General features: G+C 47.1%; 1 protein-coding gene across 3 annotated transcripts in view; it reads right to left on the bottom strand.

Moving 5' to 3' along the window:
• Positions 1 to 3,745: 3,745 nt before the first annotated feature.
• Positions 3,746 to 27,467, bottom strand: part of INTS10 (integrator complex subunit 10) — a 29,839-nt gene continuing 6,117 nt past the window's right edge. For 2 of the 3 annotated variants that reach the window (XM_043454273.1, XM_043454275.1), the window contains exons 7-18: positions 26,835 to 27,006; positions 26,187 to 26,356; positions 25,290 to 25,423; positions 19,217 to 19,370; positions 17,773 to 17,855; positions 16,602 to 16,754; positions 15,124 to 15,232; positions 11,512 to 11,591; positions 9,717 to 9,879; positions 8,808 to 8,901; positions 6,026 to 6,103; positions 3,746 to 4,143 (exon numbers count right to left, since the gene is read on the bottom strand). In XM_043454273.1, coding sequence (XP_043310208.1) covers positions 3,987 to 4,143; positions 6,026 to 6,103; positions 8,808 to 8,901; positions 9,717 to 9,879; positions 11,512 to 11,591; positions 15,124 to 15,232; positions 16,602 to 16,754; positions 17,773 to 17,855; positions 19,217 to 19,370; positions 25,290 to 25,423; positions 26,187 to 26,356; positions 26,835 to 27,006 — 1,547 coding nt within the window. In that variant the 3' untranslated portion in view covers positions 3,746 to 3,986. The remainder of the gene's footprint in view (positions 4,144 to 6,025; positions 6,104 to 8,807; positions 8,902 to 9,716; positions 9,880 to 11,511; positions 11,592 to 15,123; positions 15,233 to 16,601; positions 16,755 to 17,772; positions 17,856 to 19,216; positions 19,371 to 25,289; positions 25,424 to 26,186; positions 26,357 to 26,834; positions 27,007 to 27,467) is intronic. The other variant, XM_043454274.1, reaches the window with a different exon arrangement.

Genomic DNA, 27,467 nt, shown 5'->3' on the forward strand with positions numbered 1-27,467 from the left:
TAGCCCTCAAATAAACTGTTATTACCTAATAGGCCCCCTGGCTGGGGACACATCAGTGTGTTGGTCTCCACCCACTCGCTCAGGCGGGTCCTCTGGCCGCTCCCGTGCCCCTTGGAGGCTGGGTGCAGCAGCTTCTCTTACATTCCTGCTCCAAGCACGGGACCAAGGAGGCCAGACCCTGTCGCTGGAAACCAGGGCAAAGCCGTGAGCAGTGACTCAGGGCACCTGGGGTGCATGTGTGTAGTTGAAGCTGCCTGTCTGCATGTATCCTCTGGCTCTAATGCGGTCTGTTGGCTCTGCAGCACAATATGTAACCAATAAAGCTCCCTCGTTTCCACAAAAAAAAAAAAAAAGATGCCTCTGACTCCATAACGCCTGATTTAATTGCGGATGTGCAGACGTGCAGAAGCAGCCAGCCTCCCCCCGGCTCTCCTTGGCAGCAACCAGCCCGAGCACATCTGTCAGGACAGCTGGCTCCTTCCCGCGGGGCCGAGCACATGGCTTCCCACAGTGTCTGTTACTTTCTCAGGGCCACTGGGATTCTGTCCTGATCTCCAGGACTTTCTCTACAGAGGTCAGTTCTTTTTCTGTTTTTCCCACCTTTCAGGGCTGTTCATTGTTCCGCTTTATCTTGTCAGTGGTCACGCCTTTCCACTTTGACACTAAGAAATGTCCTTCTATCTGATTAGACTCCATATGTTGTTTGGCTCGTTAAGTGGTGTGTGTGGCCAAGTCGCTCAGTCGTGTCTGACTCTTTGGACCCTGTGGACTGTAGCCCGCCAGGCTCCTCTGTCCATGGGATTCTCCAGGCAAGAATGCTGGAGTGGGTTGCCATTTCCTCCTCCAGGGTATCTTCCCGACCCAGGGATCGAACCTGCCCACGTCTCTTATGTCTTTCTGCCTCGGCAGGCAGGTTCTTTACCACTAGCGCCACCTGGGAAGCCCTGCAAAGTGGCACCAAATCCTGCCCGCCTAGGAGACAGCTCACGTCAGTTTAACAAACCCCAGGCACCGCTGAATTTAAAAAAAAAAGGGATGATTGGCCCCTTTTTATCTGGTGCCTACACATGTGGGTGTTGGAAAGTCTTGTTTAGATGTGTGCGGCCCTCTAACACTGATCTGAGGAAGGGATTATGAACCCGCAAAGTGTCAAGAGTGTTTACTGTGACAGTTGCTAGGGGCAACACACACGATGGTAAAAACAAGAGGATGCTTTTTTTAAAAACTTATTTTGTTTGGTTTCGGCTGTGCTGGGTCTTCACTGCCTCTGTTTTCTTTTTTGCTGGGCTTTTCTCTAGCTGCAGAGCGCCGGGTCTGCTCTTGGCTGCTCACTGTGATGCTCCTCTTGTTGCGACTCCCGGGCCCTGGAGCACAGACTCAGTGGTGATGGCACACGGGCTTAGTTGCTCCGTCGAGATTGCTGAGTCATATGGTAGCTCTATTTTTAGTTTTCTAAGGAGCCTCCACACGTGGCTGCACCAATTTACATTCCTACCAACAGGGAGGAGGGTTCCCTTTTCTCCTCACCCTCTCCAGCATTTATATGTAGACTTTTTGATGATGGCCATTCTGACTGAGGTGATACATACAATGAGGCCATACAATGAGGTGATACCTCATATGCGTTTCCCTAATAATGTGTGTTATCAAGCATCTTCCCCATGTGCTTCTTGGCCACCGGTCATCTTCAGAGAAATGTATTTAAGTCTTCTGCCCAGTTTTTGACTGGGTTATTTGATTTGATATTAAGTTGTGTGAGGTGTCTCTATATTTTGAAGACTGTCCGTTGTTATCATTTGCAAATGTGTTCTCTGGGTTATCTTTTTGTCCTGTCTATGGTTTCCTTTCTGTGCAAAAGGTTTTAAATTTAATTAGGTCTCATTTGTTTTTGCTCTAGGATATAGATCCAAAAAGATATTGCTATGATTTATGTCAAAGAATGTTCTGCCTATATTTCCCTCTGAGAGTCTCATAGTATCTGGTCTTACATTTAGGTCTTTAATCTATTTTGAGTTGATCTTTGTATATGATGTGAAGAATGTTCTGATTTTGTTCTTTTACACGTAGCGGTCCAGTTTTCCCAGCACCACTTATTGAAGAGACTGCCTTTTTCCCATTTCACGTTCTTGCCTCCTTGGTCATAGATTAACCACAGGTGCACAGGCTTATTTCCGGGCGCTGTAACTGTACCATTGAGCTGTGTGTTTCTTGGCCAGCACCGTCCTGTCGTGACGCCTGGAGCTTTGTGCTGTAGCCTCGTCAGGGCGCCTGATTGCTCCAGCTCTGTCTTTGTTTCTTACGATTGCTTTGGCTTATTTGGGTGGGGTCTTGTGTGTTTCCATGCAAGTTTTTAAAGCTTTTGTTCTAGTTTTGTGGAAAAGTGCCATTGGTAATTTGATAGGGATTGCATGGAATCTGTAGATTGTCTTGAGCCATATCGTCATTTTTTAAAAATATTTTTAAAAACATTTATTTATTTGGCTGTGTTAGGTCTTAGTCGGGCTCATGCAGTGAGTAGGCTTAGTTATCCTGTGGCATGCAGGATCTTAATTCCCCAACCAGGGCTTGAACCTGTGTCCCCTAGAATTACAAGGTGAATTCTTAACTACTAGGCCACCAGGGAAGCCCCTTGATATAAACTTCTTATGCAAAGTAGTGAAGCCATGCTCGACGGTTGACCAGAACCGGTGACTGACAGTTCCTGAGCTGCTCTCACAGGACAGGACTCCAGTGAAGAGAACAGGTTCAAACTGCTCCACCTGCGGCCTCTTTTCACTCAACAGGCTCAGTTTGGGTATGCTTTCTGTTCCTCTTTAAATGCAAAGCCTCCTGGCCTCTTGCAGCCCGGGAGCCTGGAGTCAGCTCCTGCCGGCACAAGGTGGCTAAGCCTGGTTGGGACCCCAACCCTGGAGGTGGGGCCGTGTGGGGTTCCTGTGAACGGCCTTCTGCCATCAGAAGCCTCCACCCTCAGATCACATTCGGGGCCTCCGGTATCAATGTGCCGAGGCAGGAGCCCAGGTGCCCCTGTACAGAAGCGCCATCACCTCATCTGTCCCCATGTCTGCGGCCACCCTGCTCCCACTACACGTGTCCCTCACCCCTCGGTGGGCGGCTCTGAGACTTGTTCTCCTGCCTCCTCACGTGGCTGCAAACCGCTGCACCTCAGCGTCTGGCTTGCTGCACGTCCGGCCAATGGACCTGCTTCACCAGCAGTGACTGAACTTCTTAGCGCTTTCATTCTTCAGGCTCCCGAGAACCAACTGTTCATGAGATGCTTACCTGAGACCTTTCAGGCACAGTGACAGAAAGCAACCTGACACCCGTGCTGGGCTTAGAGATGGGAGCCCTGGTCCCCAGCACATCCCTCTCCATCTTTACAGCCACCCGGGGACAGGCCCGTGCCTGCTCCCATGACCCGCTTGAGGCAGAGGCAGGAACTCTGCCCGGTTGGAGCTGGGCTGGTGGACAGGCCCTCTGGCTCTGGGCACCAGCGGCCTGGGGGCTGCAGGGCCGGGGAGGCGTCCTCCACACCCTTCCTGGGCCTCTGGGCAGCCTTCAGTGGAAGTTCACTCATTCATTCTGGCAAGAAGGTTTTCGGTAGTAAAACTTGCTGAAGGAAAAGGTCTAGGTGTTGATACCTAATATTCACCAAAGCCTAAACCAATTATGCAAAAGAAAATCTTGAGATCCTGGAAAGAAATGTCTTTCTAAATAAAGGAAACTCTCGTTCGGACACTTACAAGAATTAAAAAGTAAAAACAAAACAAAAAAAACTGCAATTTATTTACAAAACAAGTTCTTTTGATTTACAAAAATTACCCCAAAAAGTGACAAAAATAGAAATAGCTTCTCAGACTCTTGGGAACGACTTCTAAGTGACCGAGGAGTCCGAACCTGGAAGCCCCTTCTCCTGAAGCGCATCCAGTGGCGCTCCGTCCCCCGAGCCCGGGCCCCGGCGGCCCCCGGCTGCCCCGGCGGCAGGGCGCTCAGGCCAGGGTCTGGAGCAGCAGGATCTTCTCGTTGACGCAGAACCTGTGCAGCACCAGCATCAGGCTCTCGCCGCAGCGGGACACCTGGCGCTCCATGGCCAGGCGGAAGTCCTCCTTCACGCCCTTGGTGATGCCCCGGGTGACCGTGTGGTGCCTGGCGGGGCGGCGACAGGGAGACAAACGGACGGGTGGTTAGCACAGCCGCGCGGGTCCGCGGTCCCAGGGCAGGAGAACAGCCTGCCTCAAACCCAGCGGAGAGCTTCGGAAAGAAGAATGCCCTGACCAAACAGCCCCACCTGCCCGCGTTTCTCGGAAAGACTCAGAACTGGAGCGTCCCTTCCCCATTCGGGGAGTGGCTCTGGCTCCTGCAGCTCTGACGCTGGGCTCCCCCGTGAGTCACACACGGTTCGGTGACATGGGGCTCACTGCTCAGGCCACACGGTGCTTGGGCCCAGCCAGGCTGGCCTCGGGGGGCAGATCGCCTGAGCGAGCGGGGCTGCGGTTGGGGTCCCTGCACAGCCTGGGTCACCAACAACTCTGCTCCCCGCGATGCCAGGCCTGCGTGCGGGAAGCGGGCACAGCGGGGGTCCTCAGGTGAGGGTCTGGCACGGACACGGGGGAGCGGAGTTGCTGAAGGAGAGCCTCCTCGAGGTCTAGGGGGGCCTGGGAGCCCCCGGTCGGGGGAGCACAGCTGGGTCGCTCAGGGAGCCCTGGGGCGCTTCAGAGAAGGGGGGGTCACAGAGGGAACCCCGGACACCAACATGAAGGAAAGAAAAGAAACACCCAGCAAAGTTCAATGGGCTCAAGTCAGAGGAAAGGCACTGTAACCGCCTGCTCGGTGACGGGGTGGAGTCAGACCAACACGAGGCACCCTCTGCCTGACTCCCCTCAGACAGGCACAGGGATTTAAAACTAGACTTTGAGGTTACTGGCCAAAATTAAAAGGTTTGAGACCACTCTTAAAATGTTTTTGTTTTTAAAACCTGAATCATATAAAGTAAGAACAACAGAAGTGAAAAGTTGCAATGTAACAGAAGGGGGGGAAAAACCCAGGCTTGGTGAGAAGAGTGGGCAGTTTACACAACTACACAGCGTTCACCAGCACAGCCACGGACCAAACGCGGGTCTCTGTGGACACTTCTGGCTGGGTCCGGCTGCTGACCTCGGCAGGGAGGACACAGGGTCAGTGAGCCCCACTGAGGCACAAGCAGCCCCTCTGTGCTGCCGAGATACGGCTCTTGGGGGACCCAGCCTGCAGCCCCAAATGAGAGCCTGCCCTCCGACCCAGTGAAAGACTGGTGTTTGCAGACTCTGAGTGAAGGGCCTGGGTGCCTCCAACCAAAGGCTCCCCTGCAGGCCAGTAATCACAAAACGCCCTGTCCCGCTGGGCGTGGGCCCAAGGCCAGACTGATTCCATACATGAAGAGCAGTACAACTCAGTTACATTTATCACAGCTTCTATCGCTCTGCTAAGTTTGGATGAAGAAGAGAAGGAGTTAGGTTTTGTGGTTTAAGACCAGGATAAACAAGTTAATAAATGTGGTGTCCTGCCTACCAGTTATTTTCAATTCAGAAAGGTGAGGCCAGTGTCAGGAAAATAATTCTGCTAAAGCAAGCCCATTGAGGCTGAAACTTCAACCCTGGGCACTAATTTGGAAATCCCAGAATAAAAATGTACTTCTGAGTTTCACTATCCTTAAACGTTTATCACCAAATGCCTTATGTTTTATGAAAAGAGAATCGTAGTTCAGTGCCTGATCTGATATGCACTTAATCTGACACACTTTCATAAAATGTTCACTTATTTCCAGATCCATAATGATTTTTAAATTGAACACAAAACACTGGCAACTTATGGAAAAAAATAAGAAATGTTAACAATATTACAACCAGATGGCTTGCCAAGGAATGCGGAACAAATTAAAAAATTAAATAAAGCATGAAAAAAGGGCACCGAGGAACGGAGAGCTGAAAACCATGGGCGGTAAGACATGTCCACAAACAGCACACTATGAGCAGGCGTGTCCGCGCGGTACCTGTCGGCAGTCTGTATGCTGGGCTGAAGCACAGGGAAGAATTCCTGCTGCAGTAACCCCATGGGAGGGCTAGAAGGCCTTTAAAAAACAGCAAACAGCGGCATTCAAACACCCACACCGACTCAGCCTGCACTTAAAAAACAACACTCCAGAGAAAACGCATGAGACGGGGGCCGCCTGCACATGGCCGGCAGCCCCGGGCCCCGCGCAGCGGCTTGGGGAGGACGGGGCCCCCCGGCTGCACGGCCCAGGCCCCGGCTCAGCCCGCTGAGATCTGGTATAAAGGGGGTGCCGGGGAAGGGGCTGGTGTGGTGCCCCGGGACGGCCACGGAGGGGCAGGGCTCAGACGCAGCCCCTGCGCGCCCCTCATGACCACGCCAGGCCCACAGAGCAACCTGGAGGCTCTTCTGAACCAGCTCTGATGGGACTGAAGCCCCACATGGAAGAGGCCCTTCCGAGAAGACTGACGGGACGGCCGTGTTTTTGGTAGAGGCTGAGTTTCAAGTTCACAAAGTAGCGAGGAAAGGAACAGGAGGGGGGACAGTGTGAGTCTGGGCCGCGGCTTCGCAGGGCACTGTGACAATAACACGTTAGCCAGGGGCCACCTCTGAGAGCACCGGCCCGCGCCCAGCTCAGGGCACCCCGGGGACGGAGTGTCTGGGTCGCTCAGCCGAGTGCCTCCAAGGCACAGCCAGCATCCGCGGGGAAGCGGTTCTCTCCTTCAGATACGAGAGGGCAACCTGCGGAGCGCAGACCCGAGCTGGTCCCTCCTGCCGTCAGGCCCCGGCGCCCCGGCACTCGCCCCCACACCAGGACGGATGGGCGGCCTCACCCAGGCCCGGGGCAGGAGGCGCTGGCCTCTGCTCCCCGCATCTCTGCACTCAGCTGCGGGGCCCCCCGAGAGATCTGTGATGGCTGCGGACAATTTGTTTGCGAACCAAAAGGAAAAGGAATGGGAGAGTTTTACTCAAGATCCTAACTGTACCTCAACTGGCTCAGGCGGCCCGCTTCTCTGCGGGAGTTTCTCATCAGAAATTTGACAGGCAGGTTCAAGCGAACTCTGAGGCTAACACAGTCAGCTCACTACGCAGGAGCCCCCCCAGGCCTGCTTCCAGACTGACGGAAGAGCAGGTTTCCTAGGAAGCTGAGCGGTCTCCTGCAGGGCGTAGGGTGTCAGAAGAGGCTAAGGGTTATACTAACCGTGGGCGGGGGCACGATTAATCCTCAAAAGCCTAGAAATGCCTGCTGTGTCTCTGCCTCGCCCTCAACACCCCACAGTCAGTCACGCCGGCTGTCCAACAGCCCGGGTCTTCACCCCGTCCGAGAGCTGGTCTGCATGTCCCCGTCTTCAGCAGCTCAGTAAAACTGGCCGAAGAAGGAAGGGTCAGCCTTGACTGCCTGACAGCCCCGTCTCTCACCTTCCACAGCTGAGCATCAGCTTAGTGGTGGGAGGATTGTTAAACTGAGGCTTGACCTTAACTAAATGGAGTTGATCCGACTGAGGCTGTCCCTGTGTTATGACAGTTTGTATGGTGTGTGTTCATGGGAATTAAAGGAAAAGTTATTCAAAGTTATGTTTGTGAATCTAGCCTCAAAACCGGGCAGTCACAACACAAAATGGGTTACCAGAGGTTCCCGTGTCAAAAAGCCATCTTTGTTCTCAAACACCATTAAGAATATTTTGAACCAGGCAGTTATCTTCCCCACGTTCGAGGGAAGCTAACAGAGCAGGAAGATAAGCATGTCTGGCACACTTGCCTAAGCCAGCTAATGTGTAGAGGTCTTGTGTCTGCCTGTTAAATCTTCAGAATATTTAGCAACATCTGCCAAGATGAAGGACAAGCCCCCTCACCGGCTCCCAGCTTCCCACTCCTGACAGGACGCCACATGGGCTGAGCCCAACCCTGAGGTTTAGGGAATCCAGAAGGAACACCTCTCACTTCCCTCTCCTGACATTTCTAACACCCTCCATGGATGGAACAAGATGCAAATTCCTGCTTTCAACTGAAAACTCATCCCTCTCACGAGGGAGGAAAAGGAGGTGGTCCGAGCCTCAGCCGCTCGGGTCTGCCGAGTCTCCTGCAGAGACGGTGACCCTGACTTGCACACACGGACCGTGCAGGACGCGGGGGGGGCGGGGACCGCACATCACGCCATGCGTGGCCGCGTCTACAGCAAAGAGGACGCGCTGTCTACACCGCGATGAGGACTGGAGGGCAGAAGCGGGGGTCGTGAGCTATTTAAAAATCATAAATGGTCACTGACTTCATCCAGGTGTAGGGGGGCTCGCCCAGACCAAGCCCCAGCCTCTCTGCAGAGGTTGGGAGGGGAGGCACCTGATATGAGCCGGGCGACTCACTGGGGAGGGCCTGAATCACCACTGAAACCCAAGTGCAGTGTGTAAACCAAGTCTGCAGTTTTCTTCCTAGTCCAGCACAACTGTGGTGAAGCATGGCTTTTCTTAATGAAAAGTGTTCTAATCAGATAGGATCTGTATGTTCAGATCCTAATTACAGTCTGTATGTATTAGAAAGGAAAAAGATACCGAGAATGAGACTTTCATCTGGTGAAAAAAGTATCAAAAGTGACAGAACTACCCCAATTTAAACACGCTTCCATCAGAAATGTTGTTAAGGGAATGACAAGTTCAAAAGGATCCCTGGAATCAAACCTTCTTAAAAACAGACTAGGTCTGGATTCCTTCCTACTGAATGTCTGAAAGCTACAGAGATTTACAAACGTTTCCGACACATACACAGAGCGGGAGACGGGGGGTGCTTACTTGATCAGCATTCCTTGATTGGGCAGCAGTTCCAGATGGATCTTCCCCCCTTCCTGAGTTCTCAGGTAGGCGAACTCCTCCAGCATGTCAATATCTGAGGCCAGAGTCAGGAAACCGCGTGTGAGAGCCAGGAGCCCTGCTCTCTCGGAGGCCGACACGGACTCGCAGCGCCTGGGGAACTGGCCCACAGCCCTCCCACCAGCAACCCGGGCCCGCCTGAGTCCAAACCAACGATCCCTACGCCAACCAAACTCCCTCCCAAAGAGATGTTCGGTTTTCATATCGATGGTTAAACAGTCTATATGGTCGTAAAAGCAACACCTTTTGCTTTCTTGATAAGGAAGTGGAAAAAAAAGGGGGTGGTAGGGGTGTTATTCCCACCCTCTACCTCTACCCAAAGGTTAAGGAACACTGCTCTAGGCACCTGGATAGGAATGTCAGACTCCTCGCAAATGAAAACTAGTGTGTAAGAGAAGCGAGTGTGAACACCAGACCTCGGATGCTAAGGTGGCTTCTCCGTGATCAGCAGTACCACGCCCCATGCTCCCCGTCATGAAAGCAGGTGCTGGTGGGGCAGCATCCCTGGTGGGTGCTCAGCACACCTGCTGCTGTGACCACGGACCCCGGGGCCCATCCACCACCGCGGGGCCCTTCAGGCATCCCGGGTACCTTCCGAAGAAGCCACTCCAAGTGGAAAATGGACTGGGGCTGCCGACATTCCCGACTCCTCTCTGAGGTCTCTCCTTTCACAAGACCGACAGCCACGATCCCATCTCAGATCACGGCTCCTTGCTCCCCCACGTCACTGACACCACTATTTCTCCCCCAAAGGGTTCACTCATTTTTGTCCCATGCATTTATCCTTTAAAAAATAAAGAGCTGCTTCTGCTCAGACAGGGGAAAGGATACTTGTGACGTAATTGAAGAAGTTCTCGTACTGGAAGTTCCCTTGCTGGCAGATCTTACTGACGGCTTTCAGGAAGAGCGTCTCCCCCCGCGGCCACCCGTGCTGCAGCAGGACGATGACGTGGCCCAGCGCCATGTCATCCCGGCTGTCCGTGAAGGCTCTCAGCTGCGGACACGGCGGTGGGGGTCACGGGGTGACCGAGACCCCCCAGACACACTGCCCCCAGACGCTGCCGCGGGAGGTCGCCCGCGTGGGGAGGGACAGCGGAGAACAGGTCCACGTGGCAAATGGTGGGGAGGGGCCCAGCCAGGGGACCTGGCCCCCCAGCGCCCGGTGGGGTGAGGCGGGAAGAAGGGGGTCACGCAGGCGGGGACCGAGGCTCTAAACGTGGGGTGAGGCGGGAGGAAGCTGAGCACCAGAGGCAAGGATCGGGGGCTTCTCTTAAGGGGCTGGGTGGGGGGTGGAGGGCGGGCCAGAGGCGCCCTTGGAGAGAAGGTCTGAGGACACCCGAGGACGGGGCAGGCGGGGAGGAGGCAGGAACGTGAAGTGAGAAATGGTCACAGGGCCTCCTGGTCGGGATCAGCAACCCTCCAAGGTGGTTCTGCCGCCCGGGGTCCAGATCAAGAGTGAGGGCTGGGAATTAGCGCCCTGAGGCGGAGACGTCCACTCAGAAGCCACCGTGGGGCAGTTCAGCCTGTTCGCCCCCACCCGCCCTAGCCCTGCGTTCCGTCAACCGTCCTGAGACGCCCCAGCTCCGGGGACCTCTGCACACGGTCATCCCGGTGCCCTCACTCTAGGATGATAAACTCACAGCCCTCTCTGAGCCCAAGAGCACCTGTGCTCCCGTCTACTGCAGCGAGTACATCCTGACTTGCAGGCTAATTCACAAAACACTGGACATCACGACAGGCAAGGCTACGTGCGTGTCTGCCCCACTGGTACCTGCAGTAATAGGTAATATTGTGTCTCAAGGACGGAGGTTATCTCCTACTCTTCTTTGCCTAGTGCAGCTGACATTTAATAAATATTTGTTTATTCCTCCCACTGCTTCCCTCGCTACACCGACATGCTGTCGAAAGACTGACGTGTGCTCAAGGATGTCAACTTGAATCACTCCAGACCATCAGAACAATCCTCTGAATTACATTCCTTTCATGCTAATCATGAAACAGTGGGAGCAGTGACAGACTTTATTTTCTTGGGCTTCAAAATCACTGCGGATGGTAACTGCAGTCATGAAATTAAAAGGTGCTTGCTCCTTAGAAGAAAAGCTATGACAAACCTACATAGTGTATTAAAAAGCAGAGACATCTCTTTGCCATCTAAGGTCTGCAGAGTCAAAGCTGTGGCTTTTCTAGCAGTCATGTATGGATATGAGTTGGACCATAAAAAAAACTGAGCGCTGAAGAATTGATGCTTTCGGACTGTGGTGCTGGAGAAGACTCTTGAGAGTCTCCTGAACTGCAAGGAGATCACAGCAATCAATCCTATAAATCATCTATGAATATTCACTGGAAGGGACTGATGCTGAAGCTCCAATACTTTGGCCACCTGATGCAAAGATTCTACTGATTGGAAAAGACCCTGATGCTGGGAAAGACTGAGGGCAAAAGGAGAAGGGGCAGAGAGGATGAGATGGTTGGATGGCATCACCGACTCAATGGCGTAAGTCTGAGCAAACTCTGGGAGGCAGTGGAGGACAGAGGGGCCTGGCTACTGCAGTCCGTGGTGTCTCAAAGACTCAGACATGACTGAGTGACTGAATAGTCACAGCAGCATGATGAACATGAAGCTTACCTTAAAACAAGCCAACATCAAGTGCAGGCAGTAGGGCATGATGGCCTTGCTGGTACAAGGCAGAAGCTTCAGATCCGAACCTAAGAAAGTCCACAACAGGAAAAGAAGAGAGCTTAGAGGAGCAAATGTTTAAAGTGCTTTCCTTAAAACGAAAAGGGTAAGCAGCAGTCACATGGTCTCAAACACAGTTAAGCCACAATTACATTTAGTGAACATGAAATTGGTTTTTGAATCGTCTCTGGATTTCATGTCTCAATCTAAATTTCTCAAATTGCTTAAATACCTTTTATTATGAAATCTTTGAAATATATAGAAAATGACAAGACATTATCACAAACACCAGTGTGCTTTATAACTCAAGTTTTATAAAATGTTGACACTGGGTTTAATTTTTAGATTTTCATACACAGCATCACAAATTTCAGTTCACCTTCTGTGAGGCTCTTCTGATCCCTGCCTCCCTCCCTGGAAACAAAGTGAAGGTGAAAGGCACTCAGTCGTGTCCAACTCTTTGCGACCCCACGGACTACGCAGTTCATGGAATTCTCCAGGCAAGCATACCAGAGTGGGTAGCCTTTCCCTTCTCCAGGGGATCTTCCCAACCCAGGTCTCCCGCATTGCAGGCGGATTCTTTATCAGCTAAGCCACAAGGGAAGCCCAAGAATACTGGAGTGGGCAGCCTATCCCTTCTCCAGCGGATCTTCCCGACCCAGGAATTGAACCGGGGTCTCCTGCATTGCAGGCGGCTCCCTTACCAACTGAGCTATGAGGGAAGCCCAGAGGTAAGTGCTATTCTGAATGAGGGGCTCAGCACTCCTACACACACCGCGTGCCTGTCACGCAGGAATCTGTATCCACACACCTCAGAGGAGCGTTCCTCATGCTTCCCTTTCCCGTCTGCCGTATAAAAGGCGTCTCAGCCTGCGCGTCCCTCCGCTGATTGTCTGCATACTGACCCTGTGACTCCGGCTCGCTGGTTTTCCACGTTACATAATGTTCTGTTGTAACAGGGACCACCAGTGACGTATCCCTTCTTTCCCAGCGAACACTGGGATTTCCCATTTTTCACTATTACGAACAGTGCTGAAACATTCTTATACATGTTTGCTTGTATACTTGTAGAAAAAGCAGTGGCTGTTTTTCAAACCAAGACCTTAGTTCCTTTATGGTGTGTGCTCCTTATATCCTAAATCCTTCTCTACCCCAAGGGCAAGAAGCAGAGAGAAACAGAGGCACGGCTTTTGTGTGGATCCTGTGCACACAGACTTACGCGTGTTCACGCCGCTGGCCCTGGACTGGCACAGGTCTGAACTGCATGGGACCACTTGTATGTGGATTTTCCAGTAAACACACTACCGGCATTTTCACTTTACAGATCTCTAAATGAACTACTTTACAGATCTCTAAATGAACTAACTGCGGGATTACAGATCACAGCGTGTGCAATCAAAAGAACGCGGGTTTGAGCCCTGATTCTGTCCAAACTGTTGCAGCTTCCTGCCCTGGGAGTAAGTCACTAGTCAATTCCAGGTTCTGAGGCAGAGAGAGAAAAGTAGCTGGATTTTTGACTACTGGGTGGGGGGCGGAGAAGGGGGTCAAAGCCCTTGGGTTAACTCCTGCATTGTTCAAGGGTCAACTGTATACCTAAAACAAAAGGTTTGTGAAATAAATTTTATCCATTTTACTGGCGATACATTCATTTTAATTATATATTTACAGCCTATCTCACTAAAAAAGAAAATTTCTAGTTGAAAATCCACAAACCAGGAGGTGAGGGCCCATGTTTGGAAATCACTGATAGGTCTGCATCCAGAAGGGGCACATAGCCAGGCAGTGAGGTGTGTGACCTGGTCTGCTAAGCTGGTCTCCAAACCGACCGCATTAATCTATGCACCTTCCAGAAGCACATGGGTGATGTGGATCTTCACGTCGTGATGGTCAACACAGTCACCCTTTTTACTCTCCACATCCTCATGTAAAATGACAGCTTATTGTTTTAACCTGAATTTCCTATACTAATAGTAGGTGGAGAATCTTTCCAAGTAGTTTTGGGCAATATTTCATTGAATTTATCTCTAAGTAGTTTATGGGTTTTGATGTTATTCAATCTAGAGAATCCTTAGGCTTTTTTACATGGCCAAATATGTGGATAAAGACGGTTCCTTTCCCACCTTCCTTTTTCTTGCCTATTGTGTTGGCGAGAATCCCCAGGATGCTGCACTGAGGTGTTGGGGGCAGACACCTCTGCGTTGCTGCTGGTCTTGGGGAAAGCACTCAGGATTTCATAGCTAAGAATGATGCTGGGGAAGTTTCCTTCTATTTCTAGTTTACTGAGTTGCTTGTTTGCTTTTAATCATGAATGATAAATGCAGACATAATTGAATTCTATCTGGGTCTATTAGGACAGTCTTATGATTTTTCTCCTTTAATCTGCAAATGTGGTGAACTGTGCTGATCGGCTTTCCTGGGTTAAACCACTTTTGCATTCACTCAGCTGTTATGTCTTATCTTTCTTATATGTGGCTGTACTTGCTCATATTTTGTTAAGAATTTTGCATCTGTGATCATGACAGACCCTGGCCTTTAGTGTTCTTCTCTTGTGATGCTCTTGTTTGGTTTTGCTGTCAGGGTTACGCTGGTCTTAAAAACTGAAGGGGTAAGTGTTTTCTCTTTCTCTATTTTCTCAAAAACTACGTACAGGACTGAAGTCATTTCTTCCTAAATGCTTGTCAGGATTCACGGTGAAGCCAGCTGGACCTGGAATTTTCTTTGTGGGAAAGTTTTTGATGACAAATTTAATTTGATAGATATAAAATATCCTGATTTTCTACTTCATTTTGTGTCCATTTTGGTAAGCTGTGCTTTTGAAGGGATTTTTCCATTTCATCTAAGTTGCTGAATTTATTGGCATAAAATTATTCACAACCCATGCTCTTTCTGTCCTGATTTCAGCAGGATCCGGGGTGATGTTCCCTCTTCCATCCCTGATATTGGTCATTTGTAATCACTGTCTTTCTGATCAGTCTTGTTAGGGGCTCATCAATTTCATTAACTTTTGGCTTTATTAGTTTCCTTCTGTTTTCTTCTTTTTTTTTCTATTTCATTAATTTCTGGTCTGGTCTTTATCACTCCCTGTTTTCTACTGGGCTTGAGTTTGACGGCGCATCTTTTTCCACCTCTAAGATGGAACTGAGATCCGGACAGGAGGGCCCTCTTCCTTTCCTGTGAAGCGTCTACAGCTCAACTTATGTAGTTTTTCAACAAATGAGCAACTTGGAGTGAAGCTCAAAGCAGCCTGAGATACGCTGAGCAGTCCTTCTCCGCTAATCATCACAAAGTTTCCTGGAATTGGTAAAGATCGGAAAAGGAGTTCTCTGATATTCTTTGAAGATAGCACATTCAGGAAGTGAAGAGAGCGTCAGACGGAGGACAGACACACTGCTCGTGAACCCAGAGCCCAGAGAAGCCTGGCGCGCACTCTGCTTCTTACACAACTTGCCAAGCTCTGCAGATCTCACGATGTCACCTTGTCAAGAACTGTAAAAAAAAAAACTCCCAGCGGTGGATCCTAAAACTATTTCTAGAAAATAAAAATAGGATTTGCCACTGTACCTTTTCTAAACTTGGGCTTTATTTTGGAGGGTTCCTCCTGGGACTTGCCTCCGTCCTGGATGGGGAGGACCATGTAGCACATCAAATCAAGGACTTTCTCACACGTCATCTGGAGAAGACGAGACCAGAAGGAACTAACTGTAAGTTTCTAACGGAAACCACATCTCCGTAACTAAAGTCTCTGCAGCACACAGCAGGCCACCTGGGCACACAGGCTGGGAGCACTGGTGGCCCCAGGACCCCACATGGTCACTGCTGTTTGCTTGATAGTGAATGCGGAAAAATAACTAAGATTAAACCCACGCACTAGACCTTTCAGGGAGCATGGACCCACTCTCTGTTGTTAAACAAGAAAGAACAAAACTTAAAAACTAATCGAGTATTAACTGAACTACTAAAGTGTTTGGCAGCAGCATGGAATCCAAGAGAAGCACACCCCCTGTCCTAAAGACATTTACTAGCTCACTGCGTAGAGAAATTGACAAAATGGGACAGACGGTAAAGGAGCATAATTTAAAATGAAGTAGAAACACACACAGGGTAATAAACTAGCAGGAGAAGTTTTAGGCTGGACGGTTATCCTGATGTGAGCCTTAAAGCCAGGAGGGTTTTTATATGTAGAAAAGAGAAGAAAGGGTTTTCAGAGGAGAGAAAGGTGCAGGGAGGACTATGCACTGGCTTTGGAGAGTCACCTAAGGGTGTGGTTCAGAAAGCAGGGGTGAAACTGGACAGATGATGCACTAGCGGATGAGAGGCGGCCCCCGCGCCCCACTGAGCAGGTGGTCTCGACCCACAGAGAGCAGGGCATTACCCTCGGCCCACCCATCAAACTCCAGGAGTGACAGGGTCGCGGAGGGAGCACTTCCTGTGTGTCAGGCACAACCTTGCTATTACCTTCATTTTACAGACGAGGAAGTGCAATCTTAAATCCCTGCTTCCCAGCCTTTTTCCTATCTTGGCATGTCCAGAAAATACTTGTGAGGCTGCTCAGAGCGGGAAGCAGATGACCCCGGGGTTCAGCTGCCCAAGCCCTAGCTAACCACCTGGGCTGAGGGGCTGGCATTCCGGCACATCCAGAACCACCCATGGCCACAGGGTCATGAGGCTCCAGCTTCAAGAGGTGGGCAGCTGGGAAGTTAAAAACTTAAAACTCTGAAGATAGGCCAGTTAAGTGGTGGGCAAGGAGTGAACTCAGAATCAAATGCCACCATTCCTCAATACCCATCTCCTGACTTCAGGTACACGATGGAAAGTAGAAAATTAAATAAAACAGAATCAAAAAATAAATAAATAAATAAATAAAACAGAATCACTAAGCTTTTTCACCAGCAGACCAGGTAATAAAATCTAGGCAGAAACAGCAAGTTTCAAGTAAATATGCATGGAATTAAAAAGCTACTCTGGGAAAGAAAGGAAGCCCCAGGGTCGCTGAGGGCACCCAGGGGGGTCCCCACACCCACCAGACACCCAGGACTCACTCTGTACTCCCCCAGAGCGAAGTGGCAGGTGGCCAGCTGGATGAGTGCCCTCTGATGCTCCAAGGTGCCCTGCCCCGAGATCTGTGGCTGAGGAAGTGATCCCTGGAGAGCTGCCAAGTGGTGCAAGCTGGCGATGGCCTTCTTATATTGACCCTGAGAAAGTCACAACCGCAAGGAGGGAGAAACACGGCCATCAGGAAAAAAACTTGCTTTTTGCTCTTATATTCTATATGCCTTCATAAACTGTCCTGAGAAAGTACTCTTTTATGATATGCATCTTCGCAAACGATCTTCATACATCCTTTTAAGATCAGTACAAAGTAAAATAAATAAATGAATAAGAAAAAATAAATTAATAATAATAAAAAAACCTTCCAGAGCCACTAGCAAGCAACTCCAAATCAGGGACCTCTGCTGAACCAAGTAAGAAGGGAAAGGAGACTTAGCAACAGTATCAAACCCACTTAGTTAAAGCCAGTGAAGGATCTGTATGGAGGTACCTTATAAACACCAAGATTTTTCTTTCTGGTCTTAATTCTTGAGAGGAAATAAAATAACACAAGCTCTCTGATAAAAGTACATTTTGGATATGCTGTTTCTTTATAAATTGGAGAAGGAAATGGCAACCCACTCCAGTACCCTTGCCTAGAAAATCCCATGGATAGAGGAGCCTGGTAGGCTATAGTCCATGGGGTCGCAAAGAGTCGGACACGACTAAGCAACTTCACTTTCTTTCTTTATAAATATTTGACTATTTCTCCTCCATGAAGGCTGGAAGCAGGAACCTGCCCATTTTCGCAAGGGAGGCCCGAAGCCTCTCTATCTCTGGCCTGAGTCCTCTTGTCTCCTCTGGGCAGGTCCCGCTCAAGGACAGCAGGGCCGGGCGGCAGGGCTCCGCCAGAGCAGTGGGGGCTGAGCAGGGCTCGTCTGTCGTTGAAAAGTAAACTGTGACGTCTACAGAGGGGTGTGACCGGACACGCCCCACGTGACAGAGAAGATGTAGGCCTGTCACTAGGAGCTGCTCTGAGATGACGGAGGAGCACAGTCCCCCGCCGGTGAAGACAGAACGCTTGTCTTCAGAGCGGGCGGGGACACACACACCTTCACGCTGAAGATGTTCTCAGGAAGTCACGGTCTCGTCTGGACTCGGGTACTTACAAACCCACATTACCTGATAGATGATCATATCGTTGAGGAAGATTCTCAGCCAGAGCCAAGTATCCGTCTTCCACGCCAAACAAATTCTTGTAAATTCTGAGCAAGAATTCAAAAACAAATTTATCAAAGATATGTAACACGGAAGCAGGAAATAAAACTGATATACCCATCAAGAGAACAACAGTCAAGAGAGACAAATTATCAAAACATGCATGTAGCTTTAGACTTTGATTCCTAAAACAATGGTCTGAACTTTTAATCAGATGGTAAAGTTAGGGCAGAATCAAAGTGATAATGCCAGTCGCTCAGTCGTGTCTGACTCTTTGTGGCCCATGGACTGTAGCCCGCCAGGCTCCTCTGTCCATGGGATTCTCCAGGCAAGAATAAGGGAGTGGGTAGCCATTCCCTTCTCCAGGGGATCTTCCCGACCCAGGGATCAAACCTGGGTCTCCTGCATCTCCTGCATTGGTAGATGGATTCTTTACCAACTGAGAAAGAATACTTACCAGTAATACATAAGAAATATTCTCATCAGGCGCTGACACTCACTAAGCACATATCACGCGCTAAGAGCTGTTCAAAGTGCTTTTCACACATTACTTCATTTACCTTTTAAGCTACTTTGTTTTCATCTAGTTAAAACAATCAACATATGACACTAAGAGTTTCACTCATTTATTTAAAAGCCAACCTATAACTCAAGAAAAAAAATCCCCTCCAAAAGTCACAAACCTGTTCACAACTCTAGATGTGACAAATCGGGTGATGCGGTGTTTACTAGAAAACATGACGACACATCAGACAAAGCATCTGTAGAGGCACATGACAGACGCAGGCCGGGGACCAATGTCCACTGGCCAAAAGGGAAGTCACTGCCTCGATCCCAGAGTATAGAAAAATACGCTGGTTAGCCGAGTGCTAGTCATTTCTAAGTAATGTTGAACCACTCACTGGTGTAAATGTTACACAGAGAAACTCCCTCTTATTTACATCTATACTCAAAACAGGCTTCCTGCAGTCTTTGGAATTTGAGCTTTTCACTTTCAGGCAATGGAATTAATGCAGACAGAACAGCACTATCTCCTGTAACCTTAGTACATGTGGCTGGAGGCAGATACAACGCAGGGGGACAGAACAACTGAAACACACAGAACAAACCCAGCAAGCAAAGAAAAAGGCCAGCAATATGAACTGTAAAAGACCGAAAACTCTCCCTCCAACTCCACCCCGACTCTGATTATATTACCCAGTGTAGCAGTTAAGAGGAAAATGGTCATTTGAATATTTATAACTGATTGTGGACTTCTTGCTCAAAAATGATCCTAAAATGTGTGAACTACCATAATCAATTTACTTAGCCATTAGTGACTTGACATTTTGAGTAGAATAATGAATCTTTTTTGGTGTGATGATTCCACATAAAAACTGAAACATCCCAATAGGACAAGACCGCTTACCCTTGTCCAGGAATTCCAGGGAATAGAGCAGCTCCCAGCTCTCTCTGGCCAGCTTGAAGCTCTCCAACACCTCGATCGAGTTAGCAAGTTCCGCCTTGTTGATGACAATGTGACGGTTCCTTCCCTTTGCTGAACAATCTTCATCGTCCGAACTCTGCTTAGAGAATGTGAAGAACGTGACTGAAGTTACAGAAATACTCACTGCTGCCGCTGCTAAGTCGCTTCAGTCGGGTCCGACTCTGTGCGACCCCACAGACGGCAGCCCACCAGGCTCCCCCGTCCCTGGGATTCTGCAGGCAAGAACACTGGAGTGGGTTGGAAACAGTCACTACTTGAACATTATTGTATGTTTATTGCTGATGTCAACTCTGATTAGTGTATGAATTTTATATCAAAGGATACAATCATGAGTATACTAAAATATTTGGAATTTAACAATTTTAAAAGACAATATAAAATAATATTAAAAGATAATATAAAATTTTCATCCTTTCATGCACTCAATTTTTATTTTTAAAATTACAGTTTTCTGATGATAAAATTCTAAGGATAAATACTAAGGATAAAATACTAAGGTTATGGCAGCTTCAGAGTAAAGCTACAGAGTGAAAACTTCTAATAACTTAAAAACGTATTAATGCTATAAAAGCCAAAACTTACATTTTTGTGTTTAGGGATAGAGCTTAATTAAGTAGTACCTATTTTATAGTTTACTTTTTCCCAATATGTGACATTATTTAATTTGCTTTCAAAAAACTGTTGGGTAGTGGAATAAAAATTAAAGCCTGAGTCCTCTGAGAAATAATTGAGAGAAACTGAATTATTAAAAGTGAACTTATGTTCACTGCGTATACCTTCTCCAACAGTTACCCAATGCAAGGTATCTGGCTAGGAGTCCATTTGTCTGCACCTACCCATTTTATTTAATAATAAACATTTGTGATTTGCTTTTCATCTCAAATAATATAAAGCTGAAGAAGAAAAGAGGGCCTCAGGGAAAGGCAACTATTGTAAATGTCACTGAGTATGGTCATACTTTTTGCTGAAAACAAGTTAAGGTAAAACAGCTCCACTTAATTTTCCTGAAAATTTCTTGAATCTTTCATTCCACCAAAGTCATTTTTATTAACTCAGTGACCCAAATTAAATTCTCCCTGTAGATTTTTACTCCACTGAGATCATTAAAAAATATGTAGAAATAAACCTATCTATGAAAGATAAATAGACTGTGGCTGTTGGGGGGAGAGGCTGGGGAAGGGAAGGACTGGGATTTGGGATCAGCAGAGGCGCATTACATACAGGAGACAGATAAACAACAAGGCCCTACTGTGTAACACAGGGAACTCTATTCAATATCCTGTGATAAACCATAATGGAAAAGAATCTGAAAAAAAATACATGTATAACTGAATCAATTTGCCGTAGAGCAGACATTAATCCAACATTGTAAATCAACTATACTTCAATAAAAAAAGGTATATATATTTCACCTAAATATATCCAATCCTCATTTAAAAAAAAAGAACAAAGCTCAGTCAGGCTCACTAAAAAGAAAAAAAGAGGACCCAAATAAACAAGAAATGAAGGAGGAGAAATATCAACCAGTATAGCAGAAAGACAAAAAAATTCTAAGGACATACTATGAAGACGTTTTGTTGGCATGAATACACATCAACAAACTGCACAACCTAGCAGAAATGGGCGCGTTTCCAGAAACACAGAGCCTGTCAAAACGGATTCAAGAAGAAACACAATTTGAACAGACTGATCACTAGAAGTGAAACAGAATCTGTAATTAAAAAAAAAAACTCCCTGCAGACAAAAGTCCAGGACCATATGACTTCACTCTGGAGTTCTACCAAACATACAAAAAAAAAGAACTTATACTGATCCTTCTCAAACTCCTCCAAAACACTGAAGAGGAGGGAACACTCCCAAAGTCATTCTAGGAAGCCACCAACTCCCTGATACCAAACCAGACAAAGACAATTGACAAAAAAAGACAATTACAAGTCAGTATCTTTGATGAATACAGATGCAAAAATCCTCAACAAAATACTAGCAAACCAAATGCAACATCACCAATAAAGGATCATACACCATGACCAAGGTGGATGCATCCCAGGGTCACGGGATGATTCAACATATGCAAATCAATCAATGTAATATACACCAGATTAACAAAAGAAAAGACAAACGCCACATGATCATCTCAACAGATGCAGAAAAAGCATGTGATAAAACTCAATGTCTATTCTTGATGAAAACTCTCAGCAAAGTGGGTATAGCGGGAACGTATCTCAAATGTAATGAAAGTCATTTACAACAAACCCACAGCCAACATAATATTCCATGGTGAAAAACTGAGAGCTTTCCCACTAAAATCTGGAACAAGACAATTTGGAACATTCTCACCACACCTATTCAACATTGGAAATCCTAACTATAAAAATCAGACAAGAAAGAGAAATAAAAGGTATCCAAACTGGAATAGAAGAGGTAGAACTGGCAGTGTATGCGGATGACATGATACTCTATATAGAAAACCCTAAGGACTCCACACAAAAACTATTAATTAATGAATTCAGCGAGGTAGCAGGATACAAGATAAACAGACAGAAATCTGTTGCATTTCTTTACACTAACAATGAAGTATCAGAAAAGGAAGTTAAAAAATTAGAATCTCATTTAAAATCATATCAAAACAAATGGACAAAACCCCCAACAACCTAAGAATAAACCTAACAAAGGAGGGGAAAGACCTGTATGTTGGGAACTCTGATAAAGGAAAACTGAAGGTGATTCAAAGAAATGGAAAGATATCCCATGTTCTTGGGATGGAAGAATTAATGTTGTTAAAACTGCCATACTACCCAAAGCCATCTACAGATTTAATGTGGTCTCTATCAAATTACCTGTGATATTTTTCACAGAGCTAAAACAAATAATCCTAAAATTTATATGGAACCACAAAAGACACAGAATTGCTAAAGCAATTTTGAGGAAAAAGTATCAAGTTGGAGGCATAATCCTCCCAGGCCTCAGACAAAATTTAAAAGCTGAAGTACAAAACAGCCTGGTATTGGCACGAAAACACACACATAGGTCAATGAAAGCGAACAGAGAGCCCAGAAACAAACCCACATGCCTCCGGTCAATTAATCTTCAACAAAGGCACTGAGAATATACAGTGGAGAAAAGACAATCTCCTCAGCAAAATGGTGTTGGGAAAACTCGATAGGTACATGTAAATCAATGAAGTTAGAACTCTCCCTTGAACCATACACAAAAATAAACTCTAAACGGCCTAAAAACTTATATATATAACATATGATGCCATAAAACTTCTATGAGAGAATATAAGCAAAACATTCTCGGACATTAATCACAGTAATATTTTCTTAGACCAGTCACCCAAGGCAAAAGAAATAAAAGCAAAAATAAGCAAATAGCACCGAATCAAACTTAAAAACTTTTGCACAGCAAAGGAAACCATAAACAGAACAGACAACCAACGGACTGGGAGAAAGTATCTATGCACAATGGGACCAACAAGGGATTAATCTCCAAAATATACAGATAGCTCATATAATTCATATCAAAGAAACAGACAATCCAATCAAAAAACAGGCAGAAGACCTAAACAGATATTTTTCCAAAGAAGACATGCAGATGGCCCACAGGCACATGAAAAGATGCTCAACAATGCTAATTATTAGAGAAATGCAAACCGAAATGACAATGAGGTATCATCTTACATCAGTCAGAACGGCCATCCCAAAAAGGTCATCTGGTTTTTCTGTAACATCTCATGGAAAAATCTTTATAAACTTTTAGGACAACCCAATAAATCAACTATGTGTACGCTTAAAAAAAAAAAAAAAAAGAATGGCCATCATCAAAAAGTCTACAAAGATAAATAAATCCTGGAGAGGGTGTGGAGAGAAGGGAGAGAAGGGAGCCCTCCTACACTGTCGGTGGGAGTGCAAATTGATGCCCTCACTATGGAGATCAGTATGGAGGTTCCTTTAAAAGACTAAAAACAGAACTGGCATATGATCCAGCAATCCCCCTCCTGGGTATGGATCTGGAGAAAACTCTATTTGAAAAGATATATGTGCCCCAACGTTCAGTGCAATACTATTCACAACAGCCAAGACATGGAGGCAACCTAAGTGTCCGTCAGCAGATGAACAGATAAAGATGTAGTACACAGACACAATAGAATATTACCATATATATACATAACAGAATATTACCCAGCCACAAGCAAGAATGAAATAATGCCATTTGCACCAATATGGATGGACTTACAGATTATTATACTAAGTGACATAAAGTCAGAGAAAGACAAATACTATAAGATATTACTTGTATGTGGAGTCTGAAAAATGACACAAAGTTATTTACGAGACAGACTCACAGACACAGAAAACTTATGGTTACCAAGGGGAAAGTGGGGGAGAAGGGGTGGGGGAGATAAATTAGGAGTATGGGGTTGACATATGCATACTACTATATATAGAACAGATAACCAACGAGGACCCACTATATAGCACAGGGAACTATATTCAATACCTTATAAAAACCTGGGATGGAAAAGAATCTAAAGCTGTACCACTAAAACTAACATAACATGGTAAATCAACTAAAGTTAAAAAGAAAGTTCTACTCCTTAAGCTAACCTCAGGAGAAAAAGGCACTTCCCTCCTACTCCCCACCTTTCTCCACATTCCTTGACATCCAGGAACCCTCCCCACCCCACCCTATTTAGCTTCACCTCCTTATCCTCCTCAGGAATGACTAAGGAGTAATCCTCCTCAATCTCTTTCAAAACCAACACCTATCTCTCCGGCATCCTGGCTCTCCAGGGTCGTCTCCCACTCACAGGTGGGCAGTCTAGTGAGAGAGAGAAATACGAGCGTTGTGCTCATTGCTGTGGCAGCTTAAGGAATACGCTCCTGCCTCAAAATGAGATCAGGAGCTTACGGAAGGGACCTCACATGCAGGGGGTCGGTATGGAGTTCTAGACGGCCTGTAGAATTTACAGAAACACATAAGCACGTGCTGAGCAGACTCTGAGGCTGGAGTCCTGACCACAGGAAGGTACAGGAGCCTGTGCGGGTGGGAACACACCGCCCTCAGGGAGGACCCTCCCCGCCCCGCCACCTCCAGTCACCGGGCCGGTCACGTGAGCAGGCACTCAGGCTTCGGGCAGAACGTCCACCCCCTCCAGGGGCGGCCTCCAGCAGGGACCAGCGTTGTAAGACATCAATTAGTAAAGGGACGTCTGTCCGGACTGTGATGAGAAAACGCCCAAGTTTTAGACGCTGGGTTACTAAAAACCAAACACTTGTGAGTAAAGCAAGGCCTGTGAGCTGAGCTCCCGGGCCTCCAGGGCCCTTAACATATAAACACATAATCTGTATGCCCCTGCTACAACGGGACATATGCACACAGCAGGTGAGGGCCAGGGCGCTCAAGAGCTGTCCCATGCCTGGACCCACCCCGGGGAGGGCACAGCGGAGCACCCAGCACCAAAGGCCCTCGGGCGCAGGCGCCGTCGGGCGGATGCCCAGGACACGGGGTGCATGAGACAGCTGCTCCCGAGGGCCCCAAAGACCTTGTGCTCCGGTGAAGGGACAGAGACGGCAAGGCAACCAGCCAGGAAAGATTTAAGAACAGACCTCGCTAAGGGCTACACAGAATTAAAATACAGGAACAGAGAGAGAAAACGGAGGGCCATTCAGAGGCAGCCTCGCGGAGAAGAACACCCGGGCCAAGCGCTGAGTGGTGGGACCCAGGGGCGTGGCTGTGAGCTCGGTGGAGGCTGGGAAGGGGCCGGGAGGGTCCGCGGCAGGGAGGCCTGCTCGTGCCTGCTGTGGGGCCCAAGGAGAGGGTTCGGATTTTATTCTGAGAGTGGCGGGAAGCCGTCAGTGACCAAAGCGACATCTGGTTCACATTACAAAAAGAGAAGAGGCTGTGGGAGCCAGGTGGAAGCAGGGAGCGGGCGGTGACCCAGGTGACCCGTTTCTAGCAGACATATACTAATTATTAGATCTGAACGAATTACCATGGGTTTTTCTCTTCCCTCGGCTAGCTTCCTCTTCTTATGTATGTGCTTACTGCGATCGACCTCGACATCACCATACACGTTCGATACGTCCTCCAGGAGAACCAGCGGGACTTGGCTCGGGGCGTTGGGACCTGTGGATGGAGCGAGAAGGACGACACTTACAATGCAGGGAGGAACAGAGTACTTACTACCCGCTGGAAACCTACTCAAGCACTGTGTGAAACTATGATCACTATCGTCCCAACTGGCTAATCAAAGAAGCATACATATACAGAAATAAAAACTGTGCAGAAATACACCCAACTGTTAATAAACGTCTCTCTTGGTGGACAAAGGCAAGTTCCTTCTTTGTGTTTGTTCTTACGTTAGCCAGCAAATTTTTTACAATGATCACAAAGCATGGAATTACCAACAAAAGAGAAAAACTACAAAGATACACATACATTATTTAAATATATGATAATCTAATATATGAGATAATCTAAATGTATGAAATACTATAGGCAATACGCAAAAAAGAGAGCTATGTTATACTGTAAGTATTGTGGGTATTTCACCCTGTGATATTCTGTTTTTCCCATTCTCTAGAATTTATATGCATACATATTATTTAAAAAAAAATCTGTTGAGAATTTACCGTGAAATCTAAGTCAATACTCTGCTACATCTGCTGTTTTTTAAAAAGAGGCATTCAATATCTGTATTTAATTTCAGAATACCACTGCATCCTTTGATACAGAAGTTTTTAGTGAAAACACACATAAAAACCAACAGCTCATAAAAGCACTGGCAGTTATTTGGATCCAAGAACAATGTTGAGGTGAACATTTTCATTGTCCTCATCACCCTCAATGAGGCCAGTGGTCTGGGACACTGTAAGATTCTTAAACCAACCTTGGAAGAGAGACGGCTGTATGCTGTTGACATACTGGAATGCATTCTTAAAGAAGACCAGCATAGTGGAATAAACCACTTGGTTTTTGTATTTTGCGTGAGCTTCATTATCAAAGTTGTTCATGTATCTGCAGAGATCCTTCATTCTATGCAAAATATCACCATAGCTTCTGAAAGGTGAAGGACAACAGAAATTATTTAATTATTCTGAGTTTGTTAGCAAAACGTCTACGAGAGACAAGTGCCCATAGAACCATTACAACTACCGAACCATTACAACTACCAGATGTGGCTCTGGGCAGGTAAAATTACTCTCCACTGTCTGCAGATTGAGGCAAATTCCCCTTCTGAATCAGAGCAGCATCAGGACAAGAGCTCCTGACATGAATGTGCCAAGTAGGTTCTCTTTCCTCTAAGCACCAAGGAGAGCTTCAAGCTCAACAGCATCTTAAGAGTTCATGCTTCCGCTGGGAATCTTTAAACGAAGTGAAAAACTACACTCCTGCATATATAGTGAGAGTTACAGAGTCTGCCCCAGACAGAGGTGTACCATACATTATATGCTTCTAGAAAAAAAGTATTTTGTTTTTTAGAGATAATGCTATCAAATGATTTGTTATGCAGTCTTGGAAATGAACATGTTTTTACCGTCTTCCTTTATCCATCTGCCAGTCACACCTCATTCCAACAACATTCAAAATTTTAAACAATCTCTCCCAAGGGTCCACAATCTGGGACGATTTTTCTGTCAGCCCTTCTATTATGTACTTCTGAGAGCTACGTTTGCTCGGTGACATTAAATCAGATGTTTCCTGAGCACCTGAGATGTGAAAAAAAAGTGTAGTTTACAATTAATTAACATGACTACTTACTTAAAAAAAATGCTTTTATTTTTATTTTTGGCCATGCCCTGCAGCATGTTGGGATCTCAGTTCCCCGACCAGGGATCGAAACTGCAGCCCCTTCACTGGCAGTGCTGAGTCGTAACCACTGGACCGCCATGGATGCCCCACGACTTACTATTTATTTGGTTTGTATTTAATAGAGAAAAAAAAGGTCTGACTTCCCAGGCAAGAGGCAAGAACACAGAACCTCAACACGCTTGTGTCCACCCCTGGCGGAGCAGGAAGGGACCTGTGAGCTGTGGTCCATGTATGAAGCTAACCTTACAGTTCAGCAGCTTCACTGTTTCAATCAAGGGGGAAAATTGGTTCCAGAAAAGCCTTATCTCTTAAGTGTAGTGTTTTTTTCTAGGAACCCTCTTTTAGCAAGACTAACAAA

This window comes from Cervus canadensis, chromosome 31 (genome assembly GCF_019320065.1).
Source record: "Cervus canadensis isolate Bull #8, Minnesota chromosome 31, ASM1932006v1, whole genome shotgun sequence".
Classification (NCBI taxonomy): domain Eukaryota; kingdom Metazoa; phylum Chordata; class Mammalia; order Artiodactyla; family Cervidae; genus Cervus; species Cervus canadensis.